Source organism: Lasioglossum baleicum, chromosome 17, assembly GCF_051020765.1.
Source record: "Lasioglossum baleicum chromosome 17, iyLasBale1, whole genome shotgun sequence".
NCBI lineage: Eukaryota > Metazoa > Arthropoda > Insecta > Hymenoptera > Halictidae > Lasioglossum > Lasioglossum baleicum.
Window position 1 is genome coordinate 4,494,337 of NC_134945.1, and position 27,502 is coordinate 4,521,838.

The 27,502-nt window shown below is 30.4% G+C and overlaps 4 protein-coding genes across 6 annotated transcripts; 1 reads left to right on the forward strand and 3 right to left on the reverse strand.

Annotated features, from left to right (window-relative positions):
* Positions 1 to 47: 47 nt before the first annotated feature.
* Edem2 (ER degradation enhancer, mannosidase alpha-like 2) lies at positions 48 to 11,880 on the reverse strand. The gene is made up of 17 exons (XM_076442295.1): positions 10,765 to 11,880; positions 10,634 to 10,679; positions 8,931 to 9,031; positions 8,706 to 8,745; positions 8,510 to 8,622; positions 8,263 to 8,416; positions 8,045 to 8,173; positions 7,811 to 7,982; positions 7,571 to 7,728; positions 7,276 to 7,380; positions 6,859 to 7,203; positions 6,601 to 6,765; positions 5,316 to 5,414; positions 4,914 to 5,231; positions 4,181 to 4,391; positions 3,915 to 4,027; positions 48 to 3,363 (listed from the first exon to the last, which is right to left on the reverse strand). The coding sequence occupies exons 1-17, from the start codon at positions 10,884 to 10,886 to the stop codon at positions 1,726 to 1,728; spliced, it is 4,029 nt and encodes a 1,342-aa protein (XP_076298410.1). The 5' UTR covers positions 10,887 to 11,880; the 3' UTR covers positions 48 to 1,725.
* Positions 11,602 to 26,607, forward strand: Trmt112 (tRNA methyltransferase subunit 11-2). Its single transcript, XM_076442301.1, has 6 exons — positions 11,602 to 12,135; positions 12,321 to 12,422; positions 13,138 to 25,441; positions 25,552 to 25,755; positions 26,023 to 26,083; positions 26,230 to 26,607. Exons 1-3 carry the CDS (start codon positions 12,058 to 12,060, stop codon positions 13,330 to 13,332), a joined length of 375 nt encoding a protein of 124 aa, XP_076298416.1. The 5' UTR covers positions 11,602 to 12,057; the 3' UTR covers positions 13,333 to 25,441; positions 25,552 to 25,755; positions 26,023 to 26,083; positions 26,230 to 26,607.
* On the reverse strand, positions 16,126 to 22,520 carry LOC143217734 (uncharacterized). Of its 3 annotated transcripts, XM_076442296.1 has the most exons (11): positions 22,342 to 22,520; positions 21,872 to 22,016; positions 21,525 to 21,647; positions 20,117 to 20,316; positions 19,431 to 19,640; positions 17,669 to 17,837; positions 17,521 to 17,593; positions 17,244 to 17,403; positions 16,703 to 16,840; positions 16,492 to 16,605; positions 16,126 to 16,399 (listed from the first exon to the last, which is right to left on the reverse strand). In XM_076442296.1, the coding sequence occupies exons 1-11, from the start codon at positions 22,413 to 22,415 to the stop codon at positions 16,177 to 16,179; spliced, it is 1,629 nt and encodes a 542-aa protein (XP_076298411.1). In that variant the 5' UTR covers positions 22,416 to 22,520; the 3' UTR covers positions 16,126 to 16,176. The 3 variants fall into 3 exon arrangements, with proteins under 3 accessions (XP_076298411.1, XP_076298413.1, XP_076298412.1); XM_076442298.1 differs by lacking the exon at positions 19,431 to 19,640 and having other exon boundaries at positions 22,342 to 22,517; XM_076442297.1 differs by lacking the exon at positions 21,525 to 21,647 and having other exon boundaries at positions 22,342 to 22,513.
* On the reverse strand, positions 22,902 to 24,730 carry LOC143217736 (HIG1 domain family member 1A, mitochondrial-like). The gene is made up of 3 exons (XM_076442300.1): positions 24,346 to 24,730; positions 23,741 to 23,889; positions 22,902 to 23,357 (listed from the first exon to the last, which is right to left on the reverse strand). The coding sequence occupies exons 1-3, from the start codon at positions 24,411 to 24,413 to the stop codon at positions 23,164 to 23,166; spliced, it is 411 nt and encodes a 136-aa protein (XP_076298415.1). The 5' UTR covers positions 24,414 to 24,730; the 3' UTR covers positions 22,902 to 23,163.
* Positions 26,608 to 27,502: the final 895 nt, after the last annotated feature.

Consider the following 27,502-nt stretch of genomic DNA (forward strand, 5'->3'; position numbering starts at 1 on the left):
AAATAAATGGTTCTAATATTTTATAGTTACTTCGAAAAAGAAAAGTGTAGTTTATAACAGAAATTTTATTTGCATTTTTCATTATCATATTCTATGTCTGTACCAAAAATTGTTAACATATTACTTGCATCGCATATGTTCATTTTTCTTATGTAACTTTATACCTTCTTTTTTTTTTGTATGATAAACAACAAATTAAATGACATACATATATGTACATATTTACATATACATATATCTACATATAATATTTATATATGTAAGTATGTGCATATGTATGTGTGTGTATATTCGTACAATCTATGCAAAATAGCAGCTAGTTTAATGTACAATAAACTTTGTAATGTCCATTTTGGCATTCATTATACAAACTTTTACATAATAGTTGTTGAACACAAACTTATTACATACTTATTTATATAATATTTACATTTAGAGTCAAACCTTGCATATTGCACTGTTTTAACCCAAATACACATAGTATCATCCTAAATTGGTTTAATTTAAAACATAACAATTTCTTGTGCATGTTCTATGGCACATAATACAATTACAAATTCGCATTGTTAATTGTACAACACGCTTACAGAAGACGTAATAATATATCCGCGTACAATTTTTTTTTTCAACTGAAAGATAGTAAAAGTCTAAATATAATCGTAACGAAACAAAGTTTCTTCGATTCGTTGAACATTATTTGATCTATTAAAATTTGTATCGCTATTAACTTTGTTACATACCATATGACTCTATATACATTACTGTTTATACAATTTTATGTACATATAAGGCATATATTAATACACAAATTAATAAGTAAAAAGATACAAGTTATGTAGAACTGTAACAACAAATCAAAATAAAAAGTATATTAATATGTTTTCAAAATTGATAAGCGTAACTCAAAATGAAAGCAAATATTTTTACAAAAAGGACAAGAAAAATATTTCAGAAAAGGTGTACCAAGCTTTACACTTATCAAATAAAATGTTATATATCGAGAGTACTGTTCACCTTATTAACAAAATATGACATGTGGTAAGTAAAAAGTATTAATAGTCCTGATATTGAAATGACAGAAGAATTATGTAAAGCTGAGAACCATTTTGTAGCAATTATGCATATCTCTGTTTAGAAGAAAGAACAAAGTTGTACTGGAATCGATAAAATATTCGTTAATCGCGAACGTGTCATGTAGAAAGAAAAAAAAACAGTAGTAGAACCAAACACTTCTATCAAGTGGAAAACAGTATACTGTCATTGTACTGTAGTGTGCACAAGAAATATACTATGTTTAAATGGTATATATAAAATGTACAACTGTTACAATCTGAACAGAATATTCTTTCACAACCTCGATAGGATAAATGTCTCACATAGGCAGTCTATAAGTATCATACATTTTCTCACAACTTCACTAGTTTTTCGAAACGAATAGACGAAGTTGAATTCTTTTATAAGCACCAGTTTAACAGACCTAGTGTGACTCTGATATCGTCTGGTCGTTTGTATCCTTTCTCTTTTTTTTTATTAAATAGCTACTTTTTTTGTTCTAAAAGGGTTTATGTATATAAAAACGTTAAAGCTCACTGCACACAGATTTGAGTTTTAGTGCAAAAATATCAAATGCTGTGTGATTAGGATTGCCAGGCTTGTAACATTTAGATATCTATTAATTTGTGTGTTCTTAATATTTATAATTCATCTTGAAACTTGAAGCTATCATTATAGTTCGTCGTCGATATGTTTACTTCCATGTCCCTGTACATGAGAAGGAGTTTGTGCCTCTTGTTTAATGTGAATAGACTGTTCATTGTTTTCTTCTTCGGATGTTCGTAGTTTATCTTTAAATTCTTTAGGTAGATTGGAGGACATCATTTCCTGATTATCTTGAAGACAAATCCCTTTGTCTTCATCCTTCTGTAACACCGTTTCTTCTCGATCTTTCATGATCGTTTTTACATTTGACGAACTTATTTGCGAATCTATTAATTGAAAATCATTGTCGTTTAACGAAGATTCTTCGTACGCTTGTTTCTCGGCGCTATTGTTATTTGTAACAGGTTCTGAAAACTCTAGGATATTCGATTGTATATCCTCCAAAGAATTTTTCACTTTTGTTATAAGTTCATCTAACACATCAACATCATTTTGACTTTGAGAAGATATATTTAAGATAACATTATTAATTATTTCTGTGCTTATATCGTCCGCAAAGTCCTTCGAAATGTCAATATGTCCTTTATATTTTCTCATCTGATCTTCAAGTTTCTTCATGTATTCCTTATAATTTTTAATGTGGTCTTTATATTTACGAATACTATTACGTTCATTCTGTATAGCTTCTTCTATTTTCGTTAATATAAAATATTCAAAATCTTCAAATTTTCTAACCTCGATATCTTCATTTTTCTTAGGCATCTTAACAACGTCTTTAGACTTCATTTCCGGTTTTCTACTTTCAATGCTGTCTCTTATAAATTCTGCAATGGTAGAATCGTTCTCTATAGTTTTCTTTAGTATATCCAGTTTCTCGAAACTTTTCAAATCCCTCTTCCAATTATTAATTAGTACATCGTAGTAAGAATTTTCATTGAATTTCACAATTGTTTTCTCCAAATATTTTTGCGCTCTGTTCGATAATATCTCATGATACTCATTGAGCACTGCTTGACTGAAGTGATCCAATTGAGTAAGATGTGGGATACTCTCGTCTTCAACGTCGAAAAGACCCACAACCAGTTTTCTCAGAAATCCATAATTACTGTTTTGTGCAATGCTGAGTTGTGTCAACCTAATCAGTTGTTCGGTATTCGGACCCTCGTACTTCATTGTCTTTAGCATTGTTGTTACAGTATTCATATTTAATACCATAAGATCCATCTTTGTGAGTAAATATTGTTTTAATAACTTTTGATTATTGAAATCCATCAAATGGCCCATTGTTGTAATGGACGGATTTGGAGCGACTTTAGTTAGTTCTTCTAGAAACCATAAAACTTTATTTTGTAGGGACATGTTTAATGAATTATCTATTTCACCACGTGACTTCATTATCCAATTACAATAGCCTTCTAGTACGAAACTTCGAATTTGCAGGCCTATGTTTTGCTTCGGATCCGCATATATCTGATTAGCAAAAACTTCTTTCAACTGACGCCATTGTTGTTCTATTAACGTGCCATCATCTGAACTCTTTATGAAACGAAGCGGTTTACACGTCGACGTGATTTTCACTTCTCCACCGAGCGGATCCTTGAAAATCTCTGCGCGCAAATCGGAATGAGTAACCACGTCCTTTTCATCTTCGTCATGCTTCATCTCAGAGGCCATTTCTATACTCGCCCCACTGCTTCTAGATGTCTGTCATCAAAAAATATCTATCGTTTTTCAGTTTCATTTTACAATGATATGAGATGGGATAATATATGATTTCATTTTTAGAAACATTAGACATTTTTTTAACACTGTTTTTGTGGAAATCAAGGTGAGATTCATTTGTATATGACAGTGGTCGGCAAACTTATTAATAGACAGCAGATCTTCATGCAAAATAAAAATTTTCTACCTGAATTGCAACATACTGGAATGAAATAGAAATTTATTTTCTGCCTAGATATGTTTAATAGGTTAAAAACAATGTAACAGTATTTATAAATTCATCTAATGTTTTTACCAGTTTAAATTACACCTACTCATTTTTGTCATAAACGCATCAAATCTGCTGTCTATTCGTTAGTCAAAAGAGCCAAACAACAATTTAATTTGTTTAAAATTTGAGAAACTTAAATAACAGTTGGCATTGCATAATATTATGAGCAATTGGATAATGTATGTAATCGTTTTGCCATGACTAATAAATATTAAATAAAAAGCAACTTGTCTTGTGATAATAATGTAGATTTTTGACAAACCTGTGGTGTCATTTGTCGAGTAAGGAAGGATTTCACTGACCCTTTCAATCGTTCGAACATTGACAAATCGGTAGGTGCTTTTAGTTGAACATCTTCATTGGAGAAGAAATTTCCTAAGAATATATAGAGAAAAATTACAATCAAACTGCATTCATATTTTAACATACATGTAAGAGTTTTTTCTTTACTAAAACTTTACAAACTTAGTGAAAACGTTTAACAAAAGATTCTATATATTCCTCCTGTAGAAAATAGTAACTTCTTACCAATAGTAACTGTGAGATCATTGGCGGCTGTAAAAGCTTTTAGCAATTCTGAAGCTTCGACACTAAACAAAAATACAACCGGAATAGTTACATCATCCACTTCTTTTCCATCCCCTGACATTGCAAACATAGGTGAAGTTGCAGCACTAGAACCATCAACATTATCTAATACTATTCCAGCAATAGCACCAGCTTGTTGAATTCTCCTTGCCTGCAACCAAAATATATAACTCTACGAAATTTATCTAAAGCAATAGTTAACATTTACTTTTCAGGAACAGCTTTAACTCAGTAACGCTACAGTGTAGCAAGCATATATAAATAGGAAAATGTGAAATCGTCGATTTACTTTCGTTTTATAATACAAATTGTAATTTGAATCGATTTTTCAGAGATATTGCGTTAAATTATATTTATTAAGCTTTCTAATTCGTATTCTAATGTCAGAGATACATTACATTGTTTCTTATCATTTTTGTGCATTTGGATACACGCATGAAACTGTCTATCAAAATGAATAGAAACTATACGATTTGGAAAGCTTAACAAACGTAGCTGAACATAATATCCCTGAAAGATCGATTCAAATTAAGATTTGTATTATAACACGAAAGTAAGTCAACAATTTTACATTTTGCTATTTATAATTTTATAATTTTGCTAGAATATTTAAATGTTTTTTAATTTTATAGTTACTTATTGAGTAGTTATTATACAACTAGAGGATATTTACCTTCTCTATAAACATACAATTTCCACGAAACATTATTACTATCTTGCCTGCAAGATTATCTGCATTAAGAAGATCGGTGCAAGCAGCAGGTGGATGTGTAAAAATAACTTTTCCAGTAACTTTATTTAATCCTTGCAACTCCAACCCAAAATGTGCTGGCCCGGCAAACAATGTCACTTTTTGCGGTGGATTCGTATTTGGTTTTATAAATGTAACTGCCTGTGGTTTATTCTCGGCTTGCTGAGACTGCATTTTACTTATTTCTACCATTTCTTGCATGAACAACAAACCTTCCTCTGAATCTTGCGGTGTTTTTGCCTGTAAAAGATTAACGAGTATATATTTTTATTCAAATATAAATAATTACTTGTAACAATTCGTGTGAAAAAACTTTTGTATTACATTAGAAAAGGTGTGTAAAAGTTGAAATCGTCCATCTGCTAAGGTTAAAGTTGTTATTCCCATATCGCTTAGTAGTTTCAAATGCTCCAAGTTATTCGCCTATAATGAAGTTATTCGCCTATAGTTTTTATCTCTTATTTAAACAATACTTACATATTATATTAGGTTGGGGAAAAAGAAATCCATCACTTCTCCGTTTGAGATAACGTAATAATAATGGATTTCTTTTTCCCCAATCTAATATTATTACTAGGGGTGTGCGAGAAGGGGTTGGGACGAGACGGGTCGGGTCGGGTTCCCGAAAATTTCGAAATTCCCGAAAGAATCGGATTGTCTGAAAGAATCGGGTTTCCCCAAAATTTCAAGAAAAATTTCGTGAAAAGAATTCGTGATGTGGAGAACATTCTTTCAATGAAAAGAATCTCGTATAATAATTAAACATTTATATGATATTAACTATATAATATATTTATAAATATGTATATCTTCTATATAATAAAAATCAAATGCTGTTCGTTGGTCACGACATCACGGGAGAACGGCTGAACCGATTTGGCTAATTTTTTTTTTTTAAATGTTCGTTGTAGTCCGAACCAGGTTTTTAGATTTAAAAAAATTGGAAAAGTTGCCCAGAAACTTGAAAATTCGGGAAAAACTAAAAGTGCTTTTAGAATCATATTTCAATACAACAAAAAAACGAACGTCGTAGCTTTTAATCAATATTTCAATAGAACGTGGCAGCTTTTAATCAATATTTCAATAGAAATTTACATTATCGACGTCTGTTTGCATTATCGACATTATAAACATTCGCCAGTTAGTTAATTTCGATTACAATTTATTTCGTTACCTTCGCAAAAATAAAATGCATACCACTAATCCTACTCGCGAAGCTCGCAAAGCGAGCGAGCAACAACTCCCCCCCCCCCCTCTCTAGTAAAGAATAAATTATTCCCGATAAATTCGAGAATCTCGAGATCTTCGGGAACCCGTCCTGATCCCGCAAAAATGTCGCGTTCCCGACCCAATATTTCGGATTCTCGCAAACCCTTGATTATTACAAATTGCAATACAGTAAAGTCACGATCTAGCTCCTATCGCCTGTTCCGAGCAGAGACAGAGATCGTGTAGGTAAAACTATTGTATATAACAATAATATTTGCTCGAGCTTTCCGGGCCCTCGCAGGGATGCCCCTCAGTGGAAGGGGTAGGCGATGGGACAGTGATCGTGGAGATCCTCAAGAAGCTAGATCGCGACTTTGATGTACTAATCAATATTCATCACCTGGAATTGTGCAGCACTTAATCGCCGTTTTATTGTCCGCCTTGGACATACGTCTTCGACCATATTTCTCAAAGGTAAACGTACCGATGCAGGAAATAGGTGTAGACTGTTAGGACAAGTGCGATCCATTTCATCCACGTGCACCATATCACGTTCAAAATCTTGCTTTATTTCGTGAAACGTAAAAATGCTAATCTTGAATGACTGCTTGATTATTTAAACGGACATATTCATTATATTAATTATTGGCATACTTACAGAAGAAACATTACTTCTTTTGGAAGCAAGTGTTAACGGTAATAAATGTCCTTCAGTTGTAAAAATGAATTCATCTAAATCTAAAACCAATTCACTTGGTTCCGCGAATAATAGAAACAAGTATTTAAACGTTTCTGACAATACAAAGCTATCCATTGTATCGTCATGTTTATTTGTTCTAACGTCCGACACGGCTGCATAACCACACGGTACTCTAGCATAAGTTTGTAGACTTCTCAATACCTTACGCCCAACACCTAAATAATAATGATCACCCGTAGCACGGTAAAGGAAGTAAGTTGATTCTAGAAACTCTGGTCTTAAAGGATGGTGTCCCCAATGTATCTACAATCGTATCAGATTAGTAATCTTTTCAACATTAAATGAAAATTTGTATTTTTTCAAAAATTAAATAACCTGGAAATCCGTAGTAAATGCTTCTGGTATAAAATTATGTCTTTGCATCACTTGATACAGCATTTCATGTGTTTCAACAGCAGGCTTAATATCACCTTTTAATACCTAAAATATTAAATAATGATTTCTATACAATAATATTCATGAAATAATCAATTTAAGGGGGTAGACTCGTTGTTTCCAGCGGAAATAGCTAGGCTTCGAGAGAGACAAAGAAAATAAGAAGACACATCCCGCACTTTTGTAATCCTGGAAACGAAACTACCCCCTTAAACACATATTGTCTGAAACCTACCTGCAAACCAGGCCAAAAAGCTAATAACGCATCCATGAAATTTTTGGAATTTGTATTTGGTCTATGCATATGTACATCTAACAACATCGGTCCTTGGCTTACGTACTTCATTACAGCTTGATAATGCTTATTAAATCTTCCTAGATATTTTTCATCTCCTGCATAACATTAGTGCTTAAATGAATCATTGCAAGCTTCGTAATAAAATGATAAATTTCGAAACAATTACGTAATAGTTACCTAATAAAATGTATGCCTTAAGACAATACTCATAGTAGGAGTCTATACCTGCTCCCACACCGGAATCTCTTCGTACCCAGTCACCAGAATGTACATTTAATACACTACCCATTAAATCAGTGCCACGATGACGCATTCTCCATAAAACATCCATCGCCTTTTGTGCTTTCTCCTACAACACGTAATATTGTATAATAAAATTCAATTGATTACATTTCTAAAAATGATTTTTACCTCAAAAATTGATTCTCCTGTTAACCTCGACAAAGCTGCCATTTCTAAGATCATACTACCCGCACAGGCTGTGCATGTTTCTCTTGACACTTCTAAGGGTACACCTTTCATACCATATTTCAAATTTATCTAAAGAAAGCATACAACCAGAACTTTGTAATGATTCCAGATTCTTTGTGTATACTATTTTATGATATAATACATTAAAATATTATTACTCTGCCATATGGTATTCCTGTTGTTGTGTTAAATGCTGGTAGAAATCTGTATCCTAAATCTTTCGCTAGGTTTAGAAGTTCACCTCGATACCATGGCATTATGTCAGCTCTTTGCTGCAAATACTCTGCTAGTATATGACCACTTAGAAGACCTCTGTTGAACAATTTATTTAAAAAGAAACATCGATATATATGTAAAAGAAAGTAAAATAAAACATCAAAATGTATATAGTATAATATATTTTACCCAAGCATTCTAATATTAGTTTCAAATAGAGAAACAATAACATCCGTATCGAAGCTAACATCTCTGGCAACAAGTTTAACCGCATTTTCAAATTCTTCTAAATCTCCCAACACCTAATAAACAATTACAATCAAATTGACAAGTACTTTATAAACTTTATGTGATTTTTGTATAGAGTATAAGAAAATGGACTTACCACAAGTGTGTCCAATGTGTCAACCAATGTAAGTGAAAAACTGAAAACAAATATTATATATTTATAAGAAATCATATTTTTATTATGAATAATTTAATTTGATAAATATGTAGACGTTTTAACAAAATTTTACTCGTGACAACGAGTGGAAGCCCAAGGGAATACCTTTGCTTAAAATAAAATTTTGAAAAATAATATGAAACATAAATCAATTCTGGTTCTTACTTTCCCAGCGTGGAATCTATATCACCCCTGTTTGGTTCTGATCCTCGATATCGTCCTTTGCAACTCAATGGCATTAATTCATCGGCAGGATACGCATTATCCTTTAATACATAAATGAACGTGAGTTAGCATGTGAGCATAGATTTTCATAATAAAAATTTATGCAGTCATTTCATAAGTACAGTAGAATTCCATTAAAAATCTAGATAATCCAGAAAATTCGTTAACATAAATAACACATACAGCTTGTCAAATCTAGCTGTGCGGTTGACCAAAACTTAGGAATGCGCAGAAAAAAACACAGACCGCACTCGACGAGAGAAGGATGCAACATTTGAACGGTAAGCTACACACCTCGTCAAAGGGCGTACTGTCCATTATTTCTTACAGCAGTAAACATACAAAACAACTGTTTATATGTTTGTGTGAATACACTTGTGTCACTTTACTTTTTAACTGAACTGTCTATCTCTATCGTTGTGAAGTTCCGCCTATTTACCACTGCGCAGCAGGGTCATTTCCCCTTGCAGGGGACATTCAGCCGCACAGCTAGATTTGACAAGCTGTACATTGTATATATTTTATTTACTGCACATTGTATATGTACACTTTTACAACGATATTGTTAGTATGAAGTAAAAGACATGTACATACACTATAAGTTTAATTTAACTAGGCTATTGTAAAAAGTAGTGTGCAAGTTTATTTTGTGTCAGATTTAAGTGATGTTTATGTGCTGTGCGGTCTCATAGATGCTTTACCATCATGAGTTCATTCAGTTTTGAGTTGTAGACTCAGAATATTAATCAATTAGCGGATAAGAAAAGATAGGGATTATTTTTAACAATCCAGGTAAACCGGAAATCCGGATTAACAGGATTCTACTGTAACAGAAATACAGTACTCTCTCCCAATAGTTCGAAATATGGGCTGTAGAGGAATATTTTTCCATGCAATGAGATACCCCTACCAATTACTCTTGATACGTGGAAAACTAAACGAACAACGCGATTGTTGACAAAGTTTCCTCGTGCATAGACGTGGTTGTTTTCATCAATCGTTTGTTATTTGTTTATATGTAATGAATGAACTATTATAAAAGTGGCTCTTGAAATAAGGAAGCAAACTATTGGGCAAGAATTCAGTATATGAAACTGCCCTTGTTATACTACAATTATGGAATATCTTTGTACAACTGATGTATGAATAATAAGGGAGTAGACCCGTTTCCAGGATTGCAAGGGTGCGGGACTCGCCTCCTCATTTCTCGATAATACAAACACGGGGTTTTTCACTAGTCAAAAACGCTAGATAAAAGATCGATCTAGAGCGCTATCTGCCTCATAAGTCCTATTTTTTCGTTTACAAAGCGTAATTTGCATTATTTGGTAGCATGTAGCTATGAAGATAGCTACAGTTGTATGCTACCGACTAATGCAAATTACGCCTCGTAAACGGAAAAATAGGACTTTCGAGGGAGATAGCACTTTTATCTAGCGTTTTTGACTACTGAAAAACCCCGTGTTTGTATTATCGAGAAATGAGAACGCGAATCCCACACCTTTGCAATTCTGGAAAAAGGAGTCTACCCCCATAAATCTTTAGATATATTGTATTTATAATTTCTGGTGAAATGTTGATTTTGCATAAAGATCTGCAGTCTACTTATTAAAGATCTACAAAAAGAATTATATAAACTTTACCATATAAGCATTATATGCATGATAGAACATATCTCGGGATTCCTCTCTGTAATCAAATGAATAAAATTAATAAAAATACATATGCACAAAGAATCATAAGTTTATATATAAAAATAGACAATGATACCAACTTTAATGCGTCGCGTTCTTCCTTGCTCATATATTCCAACGGATCATCTTTAGATGCAACTAACAATGCTTGTATGCTGCATCCAAACATAATTAACACCCAAATTAAAAAATCACAAGCCATTTTGTTATACTAGAAAATGTATTCCTCTTGATGTCAAGATCTTGTACTTGTAATAGCACACATTGTCTTTCATAAATTTTCTTGATGTATTTTATCAGAAGATCATTATAGCACAATAATCAAGTGACACAATTCATTATAGAGTATAAATGCACCTATTTACGACACGTTTCCTTTTTTGATGGTAATCCTTATCTTGGTTTCTTCTGCGACATTGTTTCACAGATCCAAGCACCGTAAATTTATTAAAATCGAATCTTGCGTATAGTATTATGAATGAAACAGAAATTCACAACGCTTAGTCCTTGTCATTGATTAAAAATAACTTTGAGCGCGCGTAAAAATATGAGAAATAGCAATTTCAATTGAGCACAGTGTTTAGGTTAGAAAAGTCTTTAATTATTTTTCACGAAATTTGCTGATGTGTCAAAATATGACTGACAGATGGTAGAAGAGGTATTATACGATTGAATACAATACAACAAGAAATAAACCGGCAATAATAACAGGTGATTGCGTATTTTCATCAAGGCCAGATGATGTGGCTACTGTCAGTTTGCTGTTGTTCAAACGATTTTCCACTTCGAACTGATTTTATACGTGTAGGCGACACCATATGTTTCGTAACACTTATGATACTTTTATTTTATATGAACTACTCTTTATCCGAATCTGTATCGTAGTCATATTAAAAACTGCATATTGAAATATATCTAATGAAATGCAATGCTCTATTCACGACTACGACAGCGAACGTTTTCCCTGAAAAGCTAACCTCTTTATAAAAGCACAACTGAGTAGGAGAATCACGTGACTGCTACACAATTTATGGAAGTTTATCAGAAATTTAAATTGTAAATATATATATATAGTATACAACATTTCCCGTCGATGTAATTCGTTGATTGAATAATTTTTCGTTTTATCTCGTAAAAATTACGAACACTAAATATCTACGATGTAAAACAGAATATAAAAATATATTTATATCAACTATGAAAATTTAAAGTGTTTCGATCGAGTTGTGTTTGAAGTTTGAAGCTTGAAGCGCGCATAAACCATCAAAGCCGGCGACAAAAGTGCCGTGCAATGAACTCATACTTTTCACGCTAAACATTGACCAAATTTTTCCGTAACTTTTTATTCAAGCGAACAATTTACTAAACGGAAAATGAAACTTCTAACGCATAATATGCTAACTTCAAAATGCCTGAAAGGCGTGACTGTTGGATATCCCTTAGGAATTGTTGTAAGTTTCTAATGTGTTTCATATTTTAAGGTTAATTCCGCTAGAAATTATGTTTAATATAGATAAGATCTTTATGAAAATATATCAACATTTATTTACGGAAATACTTGTTAAGTGTAAGTGTTTTATTTAAATAGAATTACTTTTAATAACGAGAGCGTATGTATACAAATTTGTATTTGCAGGCGAAAGATATTAAAGTATCGGAAGTGGACTTTAATTCAGAATTTATTGCAAGAATAATTCCAAAACTTGATTGGGCTACACTATGGAAAGCAGCAGAGAGTGTAAGTTTATAATTAAATAGAAAGAATACTAAATCGTATAGCATTATCAATTAGAAGCTTTACATTTTATAGTTATTAACTAAAATGTAGTTAATAGCTTGTACAAAGATATTTATACAAGTTTAAAATATTTTCAGAAAAGAGTATTTTTAAGACATTACCATGATTAATTAATTTGCATTATTCGGAAGCATACAACTGCACATGTAGCTATTTTTATAAAGCATTGACAGCTACATGCTGCCGAATAATGCAAATTACGCCTCATAAACGTAAAAATAGGACTTTTGAGGGCGATCACGGCCTAGATTGATCTTTTATTTAGCGCTTTTGACTACTGTAAAATCTTTGTATTATCGAGAGATGAGAACATGCATCCCGTACCCTTGTAATTCTGGAAACGAGTCTACCGCCTTAACAATTTCATATCTTCAATTCTGACACTTAAATGTTCTATTTCTTACAATTCACCCTGTATAATGTAAATTTATAAAAGAGAAAATAAGAGAAAAGTAAAAAGCTTACTTTAACATGAAAAGTATTTTACAAATATATAATACAGTTTATCTGAAAAATATGTGTATTTAAAACTGATTCTTCTTCTTCTTTTAAATTATATTATAGTCTGCTTATAAGAATGATAAACATTATATTTGAAATCTATGTAATATATTACTGTTAAAAGAGAGAGAGTAACATATCAAATGTTAAACAGATAGGTCATGTTGGAGAGTTGCCACAAACTTTAATTCAAGATTTTGAAACGAACGAGGAATTCTTGAAGAAAGTCCACCATGTATTACTCGAAGTCGAAGTTATTAATGGAGATCTATTGTGTCCAGAATCTGGTAGAAAATTTCCTATTAATGATGGTATACCTAATATGCTGTTAAATGAAGATGAAGTTTAAACGTTCCAAATAAATGTAAATGTTAATATACATTGTTTTTTTTTTATAAGTAGTAGATGTTCAAATGTGTACAAAAATTTATTTATATTCCATATTTCTGTTGTCGTCTAACGAATATAGAATTTTTTATAATTTAAAAATATACAATACAATAAATATAGTAAAAGCTATGAAGTTTATTAAACTGTTAAAATCTTTGAACAATGTAGATCATTTATCAATACTACATTTTATTGTATACATATATCAATGTCTAATACTTTATAGTTCATAATATCTGTAAAATATTATAGTACATACTATATCTATTGAATTTCATTAATAAATTATTGCACAAGAAGAATGGTTATGGATGTCTTTATTGTACAGATATGTGTAAATACAATGAAATACAATTTTTGTATCACTGCGACATTCTGTATACACTGTTTGCATTTACATCATGTTTATAGTGCTAGTTGTGGATGGTTCTGTGTTCTGATTCATTTTATTTTAGTATATTCATTACATAATTTAAAAAATTTTGAATGTTATAAGTACTTTGTTCGAATAGTTTCTTTTCGACAATACATTTTACTATGACCATATAAAACAAGGAGTAATTTGTAAAATATCTAAATATATAGATTTCCTTTTATATATTTATATTGCGTAAAATCTGTTAAAAATAGTTTTATTTCTGTAAATAAAATAATGTGTTATGTAAAGAGAAATTGCTTGGAACTTGAAATCTTAATTATGAAATAGGGTAACACTATTAATATTTAACATTATTATTCGAATATACAGTGACTATTCTTATGTTAATAACGTAACAGAAAATCCGTTTTGGATTAACGAATTTTGCTTGGTAAAATACATTTATTACATTAATGGCAAGAAATGTAACTAACATCTATTAGATATACAACCTCCTACATTATCTAAGTAATTTATATGTGATATGAAACAAAAAAATGATGACAAAAATCTTTTCTTTGTTATTATACCGTTGTAAAATAGTATTTTGGAATAAGACTTTGGATGGAAGAGTTTTGATAGAAACAAATTTGGCAATTTACATATTGACTCTGTTAGTCACTCCATAGCAATACATCCCATAGACAAACCTTAAACCATTGTATGTATATTTAAACAATCAAGAGAGTGTTTCACATTGAAATATTTAATTACAATGATAATCTAATCGAAGTATTCATTCATTCATTCCATTTCATGTTAACCTTCTGCATGTAATATCAGGCAATACTCAAAATATAGTCAAAATAGATTATTTTACCCCTTCTAGTTTTTAAGAGTCAAAAAGCTATAAAAATAGCTCTCAACTAATATTTCAGCCACAGCCCATCTGTTATTAATTTTTTTATTCACATATTAGGTTTCTTAAAGGCAGGATTATTCTGGATTAAGCTATGAAAATACTTTTGTACATTGATTTAACTATAGCACATATAAATATCAAGTTTCTTCCTTGTTTCGTTTTATCATATATTAGAAACCCTATTTTGGTTACGGCCTAAATTTTATGCAATAATCGACTGGGAGTTTGCATCATGGATATGCAAATTTGTATTCACATCGGTTCTACTTACTACAATTAAAAATTCGTACAGTTTTGTAAAATGTAAGAGCTTCCGAAATGTTTCCCGCAAAATGAAACCTTTTTTTTCACACGTACATCGTGTCAAATGCTTAATAATACTGCATATATAGGACCTAGGTGTATACTATTAATTATAAATTCGTTAATTCACGAACGAAATTGTAATCTTAAGGACTGTGTTAGTGCTGAAATATCAATTTCAAAAAGTGTTTACAAATTAAATTTTCAACAAATGTCATGTTGTATCGAGTACGATATATGTAATCCAAAGTATTGTTGATAGGAAAACATATTTAAAATTAAGCAAAGATATCCTCTCTTATGAAACATGTCAACATTCTAGCCAGCTTTAATATATTTCAACACTTCATTTCCTTAAGACAATCCATGTAAGTTTGAATATAATGTAACAAACAAATACATTATACCACAGATACTAAAATTAGCATTAATACTGATACAGAATTAATTACTACCACTATAAGAACTACCATTATGTTACATCGAATTAAAACAGTTAGTGAGATTTGATTTATATTTGCAAAGAAGTTTGTCTATATTCTTTTGTTTAAATACGCGATATATAGACAATTCAATGACCAGTCCTTTTTTAAATTATTTGTGAACATGTAGAAATTTGGACACATATAAGTACAATCAACGCTCACAAGATATGTCACAAATGGAAGCATTAAGATACTTTCAAATTTATAACACATAGTAGTCTATGATAATATGATATACTTTTTTAAATTATCTAAAGTGTATACGAGAATGCAAGTAAATTTGAACACTTCTTTGCACATTTTTGAAATTCATCTATAACCTTGTCCACATTATTCAATAAAGATCTTTTTTCTTGCAGAAAATATGTTAAAATAAACGTTTTAAAACATAAAAATAGAATACAAGGTGTATATTAATTTATAACAAAGTAAATATAACAAGTACTACGTAATTAATTTCAATAGGGACACAAGCAACAAATAAAACATACAATCTACTAATATTTATACGAAGTAATAATATTCTTATAAATGCACAGTCATGTAACATATTAAAAGTTAACAAACTAATATCCCAATTGATTAAAAATATAATCAATCATGATCTCTTGAATTCGATGTACACAAATTAAATAATTAACATATATAAAAACACAATTAACATAAAAGTAAATGATAACAATCTTTTCAATTTTAACAAACATATAAATTAAAAAAAAAACAGTTACATAAATTTCATTTACCACGACATTCTGTATTTATTGCATTCTTTTGAGAATAAATGGAACCTTGAGTTAACCCACGTAATGGACCTTTTCTCAATTGTGGATCTGGACCTTTAGCAGTATAATATTTCCCAGAAACCAAGCCTGTATCATGCCCTTGTGTTATTATTTTGGTAAAGGTGTCATTTGTTAACAAATTTGGATCTGGTCCTGACCATGGTGCATAATCGGGCCTATAAAAACAGTTATACAGTTAGAACTGTACAATTAAAAAGTACAAATTGAAAGATTTTCATTAATAGAGAAAGACAAGTTTTGAACTTACAGAAGCAAATCATTATTAGCTCCTTTTGGTAAATCAGAATTTGGTCCAACGGGTTTTGTTAGATATGGAGATTTATATTCATTATCTTCTCTAGTACTGGTTCCTCGAGAGACTCTAGAAATTTAGTTGAGCATCACGTGTTTAAATTTATTCAACGTGAAAATGTTATGTTAGTATTCAAATTCAATTAGCATGCGAAAATGGGCCTTACTTTGGTATTTCTATCTTATTTTTACATCGCTTAGATTTTTCCACTTCTGGATCCTTCAGTACTTTCTTAATTGGTGAAGCTGTTAATTTTATTGCTTCGGTTACTGGAGGACTGTCTTCTTTTTCGTCACTTCTACTGCTGCAAATTTTTATATATACTTACTTAGCATACAACTCATACTTACATATATAATACAATCAAAACTATTTAGAAAATGACGTTTTGAAAACAATGTCACTTAATATAATAAATTTTTTATAATATATATTCGTATATATATTATATAATCTCTTCTTTATAAAATATATGTATATCCTCATATATATTATAATTTTCTTTATAATATATATTCTTTTTGAGTATATCTATAGTCTTTTCAAAAAGTATTCAGCTTTACCCATTTCCAGTTGTAAAAACAAACAAAAACACAGACAATGGTCAGAGAGAAAACAGATTGGAGAAATTTTTAAGCATCCGATAATTAGGTGATGTACAATGTGTTAACGTATCAATGTATGTATATCTTTAAATTTGAACTTACTTCTCACTGCTGGATGTACACGGGGGTTTCGTGGCTTCTTCCATAACCATAATGTCCAATATATGTATGGCTCTTTCTTCGTCATAATCGACACTATCCATAGCAAGCGCTATTACTCTTTCCGGTACAGTCTTATACTTCTCCATTAAACGTGCTTTCACTAAAAATTTTAATACGACAGTTAATGAAATGTTAATACTAATGTAAGTAATTTCATGCCACATTGATTACTTTAATTTGGCGTTAGCTATTTAGAAAAATATTTTAAAAAGTTTACTTTTATTTTTTTCTTCTAAACTTTTCATTCGTGGTGGTGGAGTAGGGGCAGCTTGTTGTTTATTCCTTGCCGCCTATAAAATACAATATAAATTGAATGAAAGTTGTAACAGAAGTTAAGTAAAGTACAACAAAATTTAATATATTACTTGTTCCTCTTCTCTCTTTCTTGCTAATGATCTAGGAGCTGTAGGATTTCGTTTCTCATAGCCCAAATCAATCAATTTTTCTGAAGCTTTCTGGACGTTATTATCGCTTTGTTCCAAAATATCAAGCAACATAGTCTCTTCCACCTTGGGAAATATATTTTTCAGGTACCTGTTGAAGCATTGCCAATGTATCAATTACTATAAATATTCGATCTCCCAGCAAGTACAAGTACAGACAAAGTCTACAATACAAGATGAAATATTACATAATTGATCATTTATTAATAAATCAAAATGTATGTACGATCAATTATTTTAAAAAACATTAGACAATACACTAGGAACAACAATTGAAATGGTATAAACGTACATGTGGTTAACACTTTGGCAATTTCACATCAAGAAAGTTACTGTATACTTACTACAGATAACTTAAATGTACTGAAATTTTCAAAATATTTAGAGATACAATCATATTTTCTGACTGCATAAGAAATACATATAAATATTTTCGATCATAATACACGTGCACATACTACCATGCTTGGATCATATGTTTCCTTTGAATAAATGAGTTTTTTTCTTGTATATATATGTTACGATTGTATGCTAGGATTTTTTACTTAAAATTTCAGTATGTATGTATATAATAATACTCAAATATTTGATATTTATCCAAAATTATTGAAAATAATTTATATACGGATCCGAATGTGTACATTTCGTAAAACTCATTTATTGTTGCAAAGTTCCTTAAAACAATATAGAGACAACGTGTTAATAAAAGATATAAGCTTCAATGCGCCACTAAAAATTGAACAAAAAATACATTGATGATATAAAACTGAAACCAACCTATCTACGATCTGTGTAAATCTTACACTATCCAACATGTGTTGTATTGTAAACCAGGAAGGAACTGAAATGAAAAATGAGTTCTAAATCACGCATACAGTATATAAAATAAAAATCTAACTAAAAATAATGTCTAGAGAATCAAACAAAATCAGCAAAACAAATCAGAACAAACAGAAAATACAATAATAGAAAAGTGTAATTGGCCTGTTTAAGAATATTTTTTTTCAGAGACTACTTCATATGGATTTACTCTCAATATGCATGATTCATATCTTCACGAAAGTTTACTAAGTCAAGTATGCACTATGAAGTTCTGCATTCCTTTGTTACACGGACGGTTAAAATACTGCTGTTTTAAAACTTTACTTAACAAACTTTTAACACATTGCAGATATAATGGTACAAACTGTTTACTTTTTCATATAAATTATGTAAAAATATTGAATTAAACAATTGATCTGCAATGTGCATTAGAACATGCTGTATACTACACAGTACCGAACATCTTATGTGTGTAGAAAATATATCAGATATTCAAAAGAAAGTAGTACATTAGTAGTACCACCAACGATGTATAGTGATAGACCTATCATCCAATGTATTTTTGCAGGCCACTTTTCGGAGGCCATGTAATCCCATTACCACTTTCATTTCACGCGATTTAGACGAGTTTATGGCAGAATCTGCGTGCCACAAATAAATAAATAAGTCTATTTCACAAATAAACAAAATAAAATTGGTAATGGAGTTACGCGACCCCACAAAAGTGGGCAGCAAAAATACATACCTCGACGGTGGTAGTACTTTTTTTATCTGATATATTTCTCTGTGCCTATCACAAGATACAATATCAACATCTAGCATCCATATTGGGTGAAACTGAAATTGTAAGAATGGGAAAAACCTAAGTTTCATTTTTGGGGAGTTGGGAGCTGGCCGAGCTCCCCGAGGCGGACTCAATGTTAGAGCTGCATGTATAGTGTGAGGTGGTAATCTCCATCTTGGTATTGCATAGTTTGAATGCACTCCCACAGGTGTGCATGGTCCTGGAGTACAAAGGGGATTCTTTTCCACTTGGAGAGCGCTGACAACCAAAGCTGCTCTGTTATGGTATCTGAAAGACATCAGCTACCACCTTAGCGCTATGTCTGATATAGCACTATTCAAACTTATCGATAAAACAAATAATATATAACCAGTAGAAAAATATAACAGAATATGCCATAAAGCTGTTTTGTGCAACTTCTTAACCCCTTGCCTTACAATATCGTGTCAGTATGTTATTAATCTCCTTTAAACTGAGATGAAATTTTATTTTGGTTTTGTTAATGTTTAGTTATCGGAGAACATGCAGGCATACAATACATATAAATTTTCTCGTTTTATAGGAAATTACGAACTATAAGAAAAGTTCTAATCACTGAAACCATAAAATACATCGTAGGGCAAGGAGTTAATATAATCTGCGATTAAGAGTACAAGAATTGTGATGAACAAGAGTCAGAGAGAAAATATTTTCTAATAATAATGATGATATAGGAAATACAATAGAGATTTAATTACATGTGATTCTTTACTTGTTAAACTTACTTTTTTAGAAGAAGTCGAATGTGAGTGTCGGAAACTGTAGGAAACATGGCATTGATTTTGGAAACTTGTAGCTCGATATCTGAATTTTGTGTTAAACTTGTCTCCATGTTCTTTATCGGTGTTGGCGGTCCTAACGTCATATCCCCGAGTCTGTTTGTCATTGCGCTAACTGATTTCAATGATAACGGAGTTTTTAGCTCCTGCATAAATATTTTTAATTAGTATTCATCTTTTTTTCGATTCTTTGTTATGTATTAAAAGATATATTCGCATTTCTAATCGATAATATAATATTAATTGGCAAAGATTTTATTCTACCATCACGTAATTGTCTACCAAAGCAGAGCTTGAAGGAAACTGTCAAAATTTTCAATTAGTTCTGATACAACAGTTATTTTTTGACTTTTAACTTTTATGTTCTAAGAAAACAATTAAAAATCCACTGAAACTTTTATTTCATATATGTATGCATAAATAGAACATTTTTACTTTTTCAGAAATGGGAAAATGTTCCGGTTGGACAGTAAGAGTTATTCTACTTTGAAAAAGTTAAAGTACTTTCAAACAAATTTACCGTTTAGTATTATGTACATAGGTTGACGTTGAAACATTGAATCATTCTCTAAATGAACTCTATAGTTCTAGTTGTATGTAGGTTTTTTGCACTTGTGATTCATCCTTGTGCAAGTCAAATTCAATCTTATGCAAATCAATTTCACCTTTTTGCAAATCAATTTCACCCTTCTGTAAATTAATTTCAAATACAAAAAGGTGAAACTGATTTGCAAATGGGTGAAATTAGTTTGCAAAAGGGTGAAATTGACGTGTAGAAGGGTGAATTTGGAGTGCAAAACCTGTACAAACATTTGCAAGGAACAACAATGAATCAGTAGTAGTGCTTCAGTCAACTCTGTGATCAGCTCAGAGTTACATTTACAAGTTGTGAACATAATGGGATGAAAAGCAAATATCTTTGTAATTCTACATTCTAAAACTAAATGCTGAATGCTGAACGTATACTGTCTACATAAGAGTACGTAAGAGTAGAATAAAATAATTACATGAAAATCGCGACTTGCTTACTCATCTATAGTGAACCCGTTTTCAATTCCTTAAATAATGCTAAGTAAGCGAAAAGTAGTTTAAACTTTTATACTATACTTTAAAATATCTGTTAAGAAATGTTCCTTCAAAACTTTTATCAACCAAGTATAAAATAACTATTAAAATTGAACATTTATGACAGAACTAAAGCATTAACATACAAAGTTCACTTAAAACAGAAAAGAAATAATTTAAAAGTTTAAAGCTTACAAAATAACTTTTATATATAAAAGTTTACAGTTTCATTCAAGCCCCGTACCAAAGCGAATAATACTGAATACATTTCCGATTTTTAGTTACCTACCTGTAGACTAGGAGGTAAAAATGCAAGTTGTGGATTAAGATAGGGAGACGGTGTTGGATAGATTTGCGGAGCTCTGTGAGCTCCTGCATAACCTATGTGTCCACCACCTCCATTTCCTCCAGTCTATTATTTTGTATGATATTTTATATTTTATCCGAATGCAGCATGTGCATATGATAAAAACACATATATTGGGAGTGCAATTACAGAGATCTTAAATCTGTGCATGTGCGCATGATATATGTAAATATCCAAATGGTTATTTAGAAGTAAAAGTGAGTGTGTTATACATTTAATGATATAATTTGGCACAACAATTTAATGCACAGCAAGAACTTTTTACTGACCTGCATAGGTATATCTTGGGAAGTTATAGTTGTAGCAGAACTCAGTGCCATTGAATTTTGTGATTGTATATACTGAGAATACTGCCAATACCTTACTCTCGGATCTTCCCATGTCGTTGTTCGATTAAAATGATTTATAAAATATCTGAAAAATGTTTCATCGGATTCACGTATAAAGTTATTAACAAACGTTAACATCTTTTTCATATATCGCGTTACGTACTATTTTCTTGGTACAAAGATTTTTATAATGGTCATTTTCGAATGCATGAATAGATTTTTAATAAAATTAACAATTTTATTCATCGATATATGTAATTAATTTGTCGGTATCGTTAAAGTAAACGACAGCGTAAAGTAAGTCGTCGTTGCATAACATAAATCATTGCAATAAAGATATTTATTACTACAATTCTTTTACTATCGGTTCAATGAACAAAACAAAAGTAGTTTTACAAAAATTTACATACGGACGTCCACTTCTGATATCGTATCTACATTCCCAACCGGGTGGCAATTGACTCCTGTCAGTTTCTTCAGCCATCTTTGCGTATTTTGATAACTCGCAATATAATCCACCGATGCCACCATAACGTAGTAAATACTAACCGTGACCAAATTTAATTACGTCTATTTCATATTTTTGTAATATTGAAACTCTTTTGTTGAATATTTAATCACACAAAAAGATATGACTGACGTTTATATATATATTTTTATCTATTTAGAATATATATATATATGTATATAGAGATTGATCGGTAAAAAAATTTGTGTTTTCACACGCAGATGTATGGAATATATTTAAAGCATAACAGTTGAATAACAATTGTTTATTTTTTAAATCTAAATCTACATTCTTCTTATTTTAATATTTTTATGAAAGTACAACGTATACTAAAATATTTTCATAATAAAAATAACGTTAAAAAAAGTAATAATTATTATAAGGTAATTAATAATATCTTAATAATAATTGCAAACTTACCATAGTACACATTATGGGGATAATAAATAAATTGCAAGCAAGATGTTTTAATTAAATATACATTTGAGAAAGCATATTTATACATATGCAATGCATAATACCATTTTTACATACATTTAACTAATAATTTATCGAGTTTCTTTGTCGTAAGTCAATCGAAACTTCACAGTTTTTAAACGATAACTGTATTTAATACTCCTAATATCTGTTCTATCAAAATAAATAACCATTTTTAAATTATTTTTTATTTTCATTTGTTATATTAAAATTTCCTACATGTTTTCCTCTTTGTACGTTGCATTTCTTAAGGGTTTCTATTTTTCTCATTCATCTTTGTATACGTATTATACATTTGTTGTATCATTCCTAGAGTTAAACACCCTATAACTGTGCCTTGAGCCGCAACTCTAAGCTGTACAATAAACATTGATGCTGGTAGTGATTTTGTTCTCCATTTATAAATACCTATTCCGGTTACGATTGTAAACCCTATTAGCCCTATGAAAGAAAACAAAAATATCAAACATGTATATATATTCTTAATATCAAACATGTATATATACTTTTTATATCAAACATGTATATATATTTTTAATATCAAACATGTATATATACTTTTTATATCAAACATGTATATATATTTTTTAATTAAACTTCATGTAACTACTCTACAACAATGAATATAACTCATTGTAATGTATTTAAAAAAATTGACATTGTTTGCATTAAAGAATAGAATTGTATTACTGTCTGAAGACTTTGTAATTACTTGTCTGAAAAGTATGAAACAGAAACTTCATGTGACTGCTCTACAACAATTAATATAATTGTATGGTTTGAAAAGTATGAAAAAGAAACTGTTTATTGATTTAAATATGTACCTGCTGCAAGAAAGGGTTGCCTATGTACAACATTATACAATTTATCTGTTATAGATGAACGATCTTCATTTTCTAATGTTTGTCTAAGAGCCTCTTCAGGAATCTCTATTTCTTTTGCAGTCCGCCAGTTAGGTACACTCATTGTTTGTCTAGAAAACATAATTAAAATTTTATTGGAAGCTTTATTGCCGTCTTCAAGTAGAATAACATATTGTTGTTTGTATAATATTTTTTCACTAATATATATGATTATGTAATTGTCCGAAATGAAAAGATTTTACAAATATTTTATTACTTTTCAATTGTTTAGGACTAATTATAAAAGTTTAATTTGTTAGTTTCTACTATTTATTGAAATATCAAAATTTGTATAAATATAAAATAATAAAAATTTGTATTTTAATTCGTCTATGTAATACACGAAATATATAAAAGACACGATTGAAAATGTCTACATATATATTAATGATTAACCTCACACGTGCTCATTGCGTCACAGGTATTTCATCATGTGCAATAAAATACATTCATTTTATTCATTAATACTTTTTGACAAATGATGTCTAAATATATATTGCTGTACATGTTGTTAAAAATTTCTGTACTTATGTTTCGATCCAATTCGTTCAGCTGCATATTCTAATACTACATGTATTGATTTTAAATATGGCATTTTCAAGAGTCAAGGTCAATGTCAAAGTATTGAAGTTTAAATACGGCCGTCTAGAATCCATGAACAAAATCTAATCGCAAAAATGTTAATTGTAATTATTCTTGAATGTACCAAAACAACACTTAATTGTTTAAAACTCGCTGTATACTTCATATATTTAGTTCTGATTGTCATTTTCAGATTGCAAATTTCGATGGTTGTTCAAACGAAACTTCGTTTGTAGCACATAATGTGAAACATTAATTTTTATGAATTATAAAACAAAATGATAAACTTCAATGATCACCTATCCGGTGGTGGTTGTGTCTCACTATTCTTTTTTTACCATTCATATAAATGAATAGCAAACATTTCAATTGATTTTGCGATAAATATGAATGTTTTATTATGCACGAATAAGTTATAATAGACTTTTACCTTTGTTTTATAAACAATATACAAACTTCACTGTTTTTTCAATAATACTGTTCAAGTGACGACATGTGCTCTTAAAACTTTTTCCACGACTGACGTGAGCGTGAGAATGTCATGACGCAACTGTCATGATCATACTACAATTATCTTTGCCATTCAGTTTTTATCTATCTATAGTAATAGAGACAGTACACGGTATTCTTGCAGAAACGAAACGCCCACAATCTTCAAGAACCGCCATACTTCACGTGTCCAAATTTGGCGACCTTGAAAACCTATTTAGCAACAGCACTAAATACCACTTCTTCATATAAATACGCACATATATATTTATACATGTATGTATGATATATATAGAAATATTGTCATTTACAGCCGCAAATTGGAGTTGTATCGTGAAATATCACATAAATGTAATATCACAGTCTACTCTAGTACTAGCCGTGCTGAACAACGTGGCAACACCGCTTTGTTTACAGATCGGGAGTCCGATTTTCAATACTGGGAGTCTTGTGCTTGGGATTATAATTATCGCTTTTTTCATAGAAAATTATGTTAAAATACATAGTTCGTTGTTGATTATGTTTAAACAATGTGTAAATATTATAACTATGGTAAGTAGAAGTGATATTAAAGCATATTAGTATTTATAAATGCGGTATACATTTTGTGGACTCTCGGAATAGTTTGGTGTTGTGATACATAATATGTGAAATATTTCCAGTGGTTTTAAGAAAATAGAAGCATGAAGTAATGGGAAATCATCTTTGATCTAAAATGCAACATTTAAAAATGAATGAAGGGATATGGAAGTCAATAGAAGCCTGAAATAGACGAAATTATTGTGACGAAGTCGAAGAGGTTAAGTGACTGCGTGTATACATCAAAGAGGTTGGGTAATAAGTTACGGAAGAGAAAAGTTGTGCAGGTAATATATTATAATATTGTCTTATAAAGGATAATTTTATAATTGTTGTCAATTTTTGGAAATGATATGTGCATTAATTTCTAATTGACTATTGTTTATAGTTATAACATAATCATTTAGTAAAATATTAGAAAACATTCATAATAATTTACACAAAATACTGTGATAATCTTTACCACAAATGCATCTATCTAAAAATGCTAAATGATGAATATCTGATTGTATGCTAATATGTTAATTTACATAAAATGTGTTTATGATTTTCAGATTTCAGAAAATCTGATTCCAAATTAGGAACATTTATTATGGCTTCAATTATTGCATACATGTGAGTAAATACAATTGTTATATCTTCTGTAGTAGTGGAAAGACTACCCCTTTGTAAATGATCAAAATATACATTATTTACAATTGTACCTTTATCCTCCACAATTAATAATTTACATATATTAAAATCTAATTTTTTTGTAACAGAATGGAACCCATAACTGGATATATAAATCTTAATGGAATCATCAACAATACAATTGGTGGATAAATAATCACTGAAAAACTGCTGACATCAACAGAAAGATTATGAAGATCATTACTATCATCATCGGAATTAATGAAATAATACGTCATTACCTTGTTGAAAAACTTGTAATTTCGTGTCATCACTAATCACAATCTGTATTTTAAGTACCAAGAAATCAAAAGTATCACTACATATAAGCATGCAAAAATAAATTTTTGAATTTGTTGTTTTAATACTCCAATGGTTCGAAATTACAAGCTTTTCTTTATAATTGTTTATTAAATTTCAAAAACCATTAATTATTTAGATCAGAATCAATAAACTCTATAACTAAATTTTCATGCTTTTCAATTATTCTTTCCCTGCGCTCTACAGGATCTTTTCTTTATGGTACCACACATTTTGATGGTGAATTGGAAAAAAATGGAAGGTATTGCATTTTCCATAATAAATCTTGGACATCTGAACAAAACATTCTCCAGTACACCGTTAGGAGATGGAATATTCTGATACCTTTGGATATCAGTTTCTGCAAAATGCAGACTACAAACTGCAGAATATTATGTTGGTGTCCAATTTTTACGGGGAATAGCAGCCATCCATTTTTCCGCAATTGCTCATTTTTGGGGAATTTAAATATAGAAATATAATTATTTTCTTTCAGCGTACTATTATACTTTCCCTTACAATTGGGGACATAACAACGCCGTGGCATTATTAACTAATAAATATAGTGTAAAACTTGTGAAAAGTACTATGTAAAACATATTTTCTAAAAACTCTGTATGTATATAATACATATGATTTTGTAAAAATTTAGATGTGATATTATTAAAATGTTATTAATACTAAATTGAAATGTATTGAAAAAACAATAGATTCTATTAAGTAAATGTGCTACATACAAAGATAAAGACCTAAAAAGTTAATAAATAATACTTATCTCCATTATTGCACTTTTTTATTTTCGAAAATTAGCTATACTACATAATAATAAGTACACAATGTGTACTACACATTGATGAGAACATTTGAAAACTACGCGGGAAACAAAGAGACTGGTAGGGGAGATTGAGAGTCTGATTCAGTGGGTTGGGTTCTTAGACCATATATAATACCTATAGACCCGGCGCAGATAATTTGGCCCTCGGAAAAGATGAAGACGGTGTGACGTCACGTTCTCGAAAGATGTATAAGCTATATGCTCATCGACAATGCCTACGCTTGGCT